This window comes from Littorina saxatilis, unplaced genomic scaffold (genome assembly GCF_037325665.1).
Source record: "Littorina saxatilis isolate snail1 unplaced genomic scaffold, US_GU_Lsax_2.0 scaffold_736, whole genome shotgun sequence".
In the NCBI taxonomy this organism is placed as follows: domain Eukaryota; kingdom Metazoa; phylum Mollusca; class Gastropoda; order Littorinimorpha; family Littorinidae; genus Littorina; species Littorina saxatilis.
The window spans coordinates 30,001-37,500 of NW_027126203.1; the positions used below are offsets into that span (position 1 = coordinate 30,001).

Consider the following 7,500-nt stretch of genomic DNA (forward strand, 5'->3'; position numbering starts at 1 on the left):
TTTGCACGAAGAAGAAAAGTAGTATGGTTGACCACATAAAGCTGCATACACACTTTTAATCAAGTGTCTGTGTTTTTTTTGTTAGTGTTTTTTTTTTAATTTTTTAACAAACACAGACCTTATACTTGTTCTTGTAGCTGATAGGACACAAGAAGAATCGGCAACAAAGCAGTGTTTTTGTGTACCCCAACGACATTCTACAGTAGTTTAGAAGTCAGAAGGGGAACACTAAAGCTACAAATAGGATACCTTGTGTTAGGTGTACATTGTATACGATTGAATTCAGTAGTTAAGAACAACATTTCTGTTATAGTATCAAAGAATCTGCGATTCCAAACCATTACCAATACTTTCCCAATCGCTTAAAGTGATAGTTTGGTGAATTTCAAACTATTTCCCCGCTGGTTTGCAATGAGCAGTTTGCATTGTAGACACTTTGCATAAATTGTCGAGCACCATGCGTCTTGTTTTTATGACTCGATATTTTTTAATGGCACATTTCTACAAAAACAAAGTGTTGCAGTTGAATGTATTGGCACTTTGTCTATCGAAATACACAAATAAGTTGTTTAAAAATCAAAATATACCTAATCGAGAATCGACTAGAATCGATTTAATCGATACATGAACTGACATCAAAAACAACAAATGTATAGACAGGTATAAGAATATGAGTATACAACTTTTTGTTTTTCAACTGGTATATTAGATACGCATATAAATATGCCAAGGACGGAGTTAATACGAATGCGTAATATAATATCACATCATTTATTATAAAACAAACTTCACTGATTTCAGCATATTATATTCTGAAAGCGGTTTTGGATCAGGATTGTCACTGTTGAAATCCTAATCTTTACTGGAATGAATAAACATGCGCTGTTTGAAAGATATTCTGTTTTACTATTTCACCACAAAGGAAAAGACTAGCTATAATAAACATACACATGCTGGGAACTGACAGGGACAGTCATCGCCGTTTAAATACTGGCTTTGAAAAAAGAAAGTTTGAGGATAAAAGTCGCTGATTCATTTCAATACTTGTTATTCTCTCCGGTGCCAGGAGACTGGTTCCCCGTACCTCTCACTTACTCCATAAGAGCGCTTGCTTCCCTTGTTTCTCAGATGGTCATTTTTAAACAGATTATTTATTTCAAAAGATCCTATTCTGCACAGGAATCAGTCAGGATGTTGATTTTTGATATGTGTTCAAATGGAGGGATGGTAATATTCTATGTAATTAGCAGAGTATATTCTCAATCAGGACAGAGTTATAGGTAAGGATATAAACATGTGCTTATATATTTCACTTACAAAATAGAGTATTATCCATATACACGCATAAATCCTACTGGAGACATTCTTCCATATTCACATCAACACCCTTCTAGCATTCAGCAAGGGCAAGTTTTCTCTGGGTGCAAACACGTTCTCGTGCAAGACATATTAAAGTTGACAGAGCACTATTAATATGACACATATCCCTTTGCAAAGAAGCACCGCCTTGAAATAGTCTTTAGCAACGGCAAATGTCTCAAGAAAGTTCACCTAACTCAAGACGACACACAAATCTACCAGGGCGCTTAGGAATACCGCGACCGTTTTAAACCTTCAGACAAAAATGAAAGAGGACGCTTTCCATTGATCTTCTGTCGAACGGTATCGTGTCTGAAGTGCTTAGAGAAAACAGGAAGCCACACTCCCAGATGGTGTTGGTGGTGAGGGGGGGGGGGGGCCACAAAGTTAAAAGGAGGGGTGGGTAGGGGGAGGGGGAGGCACAAAGGACTGACACCCTGTCACGATGCTAAAACCCCGTAAAGTACTTCAGACTGGAAAACTAGCTGTGTGGAGGTAGGGGGGCTGACTATATTTAGTGTCACGTTTTAGCAACCACAAAGGGGCTTTTAAAGTTATAGACTGAGTTCAAGTAATCGAAAATACAGTGGAACCCCCCTGAAAAAAAATGCCACAGCATCTCAGAAAATGATGTCTTAACCCGATACAGGACTCCTGTCTTTGGTCCTGTGCCCAAATATGAGTAAAATGGGGGTAAATGTACAGATTTTGTGAGAGAAAAAAATCCGGGAAAGCATATTTCATAACATTCGAATTATATACCTCTGCACATTAAAAACAGAGAACAGAGTAGGGCCAATGACGCAGCATTGTTCGTTTGCAAGGTTCGCTTAGAACGCAAATGAAAATTTGTAAAAAAAAATTAAAAAAATTAAAAATATATATAAATTAAAAGTAATTTCTCTTTTGAGATAAAGTATTATATAATTATTGTAAAAATGTTAATACTAGGGACGTTCTCAATCGGGGGTGTTGTAAGGGGTTCCACTGTGGCCTCCTGTCTTCAGACACAGCTGGAGGCCAGACAAAGGGGCGGAAGCGCTGAAGAGACAAAGAAGCAGCTGGACTGGGGCAGAAAAGATAGCCCAGAGTCGAGTCTGTCGGAGAAGTGTCCTCATCTAGAGGCAAAGGGCCTAAATATGTAAGCATACTTTTTGTATCGGTTCGTGGCCTTGTATTCAAGACACTGGTTTAGCTATTGGACCTGTTGTTGAACGTGTATAACTGTCTCCCTCTGCCAATCTGTTGGAGAAATGTCGTTTATGGCCTCTGGAGGAAAAGTATGTAAGCATCCTTTTATATTGGTTCTTGGCCTCGTCAGTTCAAGACACTGGTATAGCTATTGTACAACAGGTCTGAGTTTGGACGTGTATGACTGTCTCCCTTTGCCGAGTCTTATAGAGAAATGGCGGTTTCGCTCCTCTGAAGGCAAGGGGCCTAAGTATATAATTATGTAAGCTTCCTGTACGGGTTCGTGGCCTCGTAAGTTCAAGACACTGGTATAATACATGGACAACAGGTCTGAGGTTGAACGTGTATGACTGTCTCCCTTTGTCGAATGTCGTGTATGGGCTTTTCGCACCTCTGGAGGCAAGGGGTCTAAGTATATATATATGTAAGCTTCCTGTATCGGTTAGTGGCCTCGTAAGTTCAAACCACTGGTATTATTACTGGGCAACAGGTCTGAGTTTGGACGTGTGTCACTGCCTCCCTCTGTTAAACGAGGTTTAAAAGTTAATTCATACAAACCAGCTTGACTCGACCTACAATTTCAAAACATTGACAATGATATTTTAACCCTCTATTCCCCCACCCCACGCCCACTTTCCGCCAGTTACGCCCGTATTCGTGACACTCCTGGCAAGTTCTACGGTTTCTGCATCATTTCAACTGTCAGCCGCAGATTTCAAAAGTGTCAGGCCGCAAATGAACTGTCGGCACCGATATTGCTCTATCAGTTAAACGGCTTCGTTCAGCTCTAAAGAAGGGACTTAGCTTCGCAGCACTTTTATGGCACTGGCTTAGTTTTAAAAGGTGTTAGATTTTTTTTCCGTTGCTGTTTTTATTTTTCGTTTTGTAGAAGAAGCAGTAAACAGTATCCTCCTTGAAAAGAAAATGTACACAACAACTTTGACATGCTTTTCCTTTTTTTTATGATGATTGTGGCAGTACATATACTTGTACGATTTTGTATGACAATTGTGATGGCAACTGGAAAGTTTGTTTGTATCAAGAATTCTAAAATTCAATCCAAAGAACGGTTCCATAATGTATCTCATCCTAAACCGTTCCGATCCATCTTGCACACAGGCAATTACAAACATAAAACACATTTGTTTTGTCTGGATTCATGTGGGAAGATTCTGTGAAGAATCAAATAAATAAGACAATCTGTATAGACTTGGAATATCACAGTAGTAACAAGCATACGTATCTCTCTCACTATAAATAGAAAGAAACAAAAGAAACAAAGGCAGACAAACAGACAGAAATGCAGCAAGACATAAAGGAGGAAAGGAAGTAAGAAAGAAATACAAAAGCACCCATGTGCGTTATGTTAAGATTTGTCAAGGTCGTAAAATCCATAGAGGATAAAGACGCAGCAGTCATCAGAACATCTTAAGCAATAGCTAGGCAGCCAATTTTCTACCACGACAATAAAAGCAAACACATGGTGGGAATGAAAAGGGAGAAGCGTGAACATTGCAAATATCACATAAAAAATCTTAGCAAAAAAAGCACCTTCCTTTCTTTTCCTCTCGCTTCCAGAAAAAAAATAATGCATCAAATTCGTCTCAGAGAAATGCATTTTAAGCAAAACATTACATCAAGGACGAATAACGAGACAGTATCACGAAACCGATCACAATAGAATCCGTTGGGGAATGTGGTTCACACTGTTAGAAAAAACATGATAAAGCACTTTACGTGCAAAAACATTGACAATGTGATGCTTATTGTGAAAATTGCTGATGTGCAATAAAGCGGCCAGAACCGCTATCCCCCTTGACAAGTTTGTTTTTAAATTTCAAACACATCTGATCTAGCACCCTGAACTTTAAATAATGTAATAATCTTACAAAACATGTTTTTCTTTAAATTTAAACAACAATAATACCTTTCTGTCAACACACATCGAAATAATGAAGTTTGACCTCCTTGAAATATGTGAACACTGCTTATTTAATAAAAATATAAAAAATAAAAAAAAATAAAATGGAAGCACCATTTTGTATGAAACGTTTAAATATCAAGTAAAGTCCGTTCATGAATAAACACGCTTCAACACCAACCGACAAAGTAACAAATGCATGTCAAAGCTCAAAATGGTGTGCAGCCCAAAAACTATGCGCCCACCACAATAACATACATAACTTTGTATTGTATTTCCTTAAGAGTAATCTTTTGCTTCACACATTCAGACTTTAAAAGACATAGCACGCACATGTGCATTCGAAAAACTCCTTAGCCTCTGACTTACTTTCAGGGCATGCCCTTGACCTATATTTAAGCGTTACTAAGGGAACAAAATGTCCTTGACCTTTACGTTTACGGTGCAGAAGCTTACTTTTTCTCGACGATCTTGATGAGTGCTTTTCTGTAGTCTCCGCTGGTTTCAGACTCGATGGCCGCTTTCAGTGACTTCTTGTGTCGTTCCTGGAATTTGGCCTTGATTGCAGGGAGGTCCACCTGAAAGGAAGCAATAGTGTCGTATTTATTTAAGTGCGGAGATGATGATGATGATGATGATGATGATGATGATGATGATGATGATGATGATGATGATGACGATTAAGTTTGTAATGGTGGTTGCAAATGTTGGTGTGTGTGTGGGGGTGGGGGTATGTGTGTGTGTGCGTGCGTGCGTGCGCGTGTGTGTGTGTGTGTGTGTTGTTATTGTTTTTCCTGCGATGCAAAGGGTAGACAAACTGTGGTGATAATGGTGTATGTGTGTGTATGTGTGTGTATGTGTGGGTGTGTGTGAGTGTGTGTGTGTGTGACTGTGTGTGTGTGTGTGTGTGTGTGTGTGTGTGTGTCTGTGTGTCTGTGTGTCTGTGTGTCTGTCTGTCTGTCTGTCTGTCTGTCTGTCTGTATATGTCTATGTATGTGCCGAAGTAATCGAACACTTAAAAAAAATCACTGGTTAAAAACAAACCCTTGTGAATATGTCTGGGGCCAACTACTCATTCGCACTGTTCTGACATGCAAAATTATCCACGTAGCTATAGCAACTTCTAACAGGAACACAGTTACCTCAGAGCGTGAGACAACGATCCTTATGAGCTGCTCGTCGTTGGTGCCCATTCCTTTGAAGGCCTTCTGAAGACTGTCCGCGTAGAACGTCACGGGATCATCCTGGGCTGCCACTGGAACAGGTACAGGTTCTGGTTATCACCGTCAATGACACTTGTGACGGTTAAGTCTTAGCCTTCCCGTGCTTTGTTAGTTTGATTGTTTGATTTTTGATTCGGTTACAATTTTTTTTCCGAGGTCATTTCGCGTAAAGGACAGTTGCTAGCTGACCGCTTACCGCTCAAAAACAATAAATACATTTTCGGAAGAAAAAAAGAAAGGAAGGAAGAAAGAAAGAAAGAAATAAAGATGGAAGAAAGAAAAGACAGAAAGATACAAATTTAAGACATTTAAGAAAAGAAAGAAAGAAAAAGAGAAGCAAGGAGGGAAGGAAGGAAAGTAGGAAGGGATGAAGGAAGGAAGGAAGACAAACAGAAACAAAGTAAACAAGTTAGAAGGAATTGAACAAATTAAGAGAAGAAGAAAAGAACAAAGACGAAAAAAATCCGCGAGCGAACAAGGATTAGAAACATGTGAATCTTGGCCGACAAACATGTTTTGAAATTCAAAGCGCAGTTGTAAGACTTTATCGTCACACGCAGCATTCACCCCATTGCACGGTATAGCTTCTCCCTCTGCGCCGTGGTATAATCTCCCTATCTGGGTTATCTCCAGAGCTGGGTATCATTTTGTGACATGCATTTTCAGTCCTTTAAATCATTTGTTTGTTTGTTTGTTTGTTTGTTTGTTTGTTTGTTTGTTTGCTTAACGCCCAGCCGACCACGAAGGGCCATGTCAGGGCGGTGCTGCTTTGACATATAACGTGCGCCACACACAAGACAGAAGTCGCAGCACAGGCTTCATGTCTCACCCAGTCACATTATTCTGACACCGGACCAACCAGTCCTAGAACTAACCCCATAATGCCAGACGCCAGGCGGAGCAGCCACTAGATTGCCAATTTTAAAGTCTTAGGTATGACCCGGCCGGGGTTCGAACCCTCGACCTCCCGATCACGGGGCGGACGCCTTACCACTAGGCCAACCGTGTTGGTCCTTTAAATGAGTATAACGAATATTAAATGGCAACTGGAATGTATTCTCTTTGTTTTTAGTAATACACACAATTTACTCCAGTAAGATAGTGATACAGACATGCAACATCAAACATTATATATTTTTGTCTTCTTTTTTTCAATTCTTAGTGTTTCAATCCATGTCACAACTTTTGGTTTCCATGTTAGGAAGTTGACGTACTTTGAAACCCTTGTATCTTACTGAATGCAGATGAACGAAATGTGCAAGTATTCCTAATTCTTTCACTACAGGCTACGGATAAATATGGAACCAGTATTTATTATTGAAATCAATGTGTATGGTTAAAATGTCTCAGTTAAGTAACGACATGTCAACTTCGTAACATGGTTTCCTCTGATACTCAGCTCTGAAGAATATCCACTCTACTGCAGCTCTTATTTTTCCACTGCAGCCTCTTATTTTTCTACTGCAGCCTCTTATTTTTCTACTGCAGCCTCTTATTTTTCTACTGCAGCATCTTATTTTTCTACTGCAGCCTCTTAATAATTATTTTGCACTACAGATAAACAGCTGAGGTAGGCCATGAGACAAAACGCAGCAGCAAACCACAAACAAAAATAGGGAAAGGCAAAATATAGATTTACAACAAAACACAAAAAGATACCTCACAGCATATCATAGAAAAAACTAAAACAGCACAACACAGCACGACACAACATGACACAACACAACACAGCACAACACAGCACGACACAACATGACACAACACAACACAGCACAACACAGTACGACACACCATGACACAACACAA

At 39.5% G+C, this 7,500-nt stretch overlaps 1 protein-coding gene across 1 annotated transcript in view; it reads right to left on the reverse strand.

Annotated features, from left to right (window-relative positions):
* LOC138954654 (annexin A6-like) overlaps nucleotides 1–7,500 on the reverse strand; it is a gene marked incomplete at its 5' end in the record, with an annotated part of 37,222 nt that overhangs the window by 143 nt on the left and 29,579 nt on the right. Inside the window, 2 exon segments of the mRNA XM_070326445.1 lie at nucleotides 1–5,049; nucleotides 5,614–5,726. The exon segment at nucleotides 1–5,049 is cut by the window's left edge and continues 143 nt beyond it. Coding sequence (XP_070182546.1) covers nucleotides 4,924–5,049; nucleotides 5,614–5,726 — 239 coding nt within the window.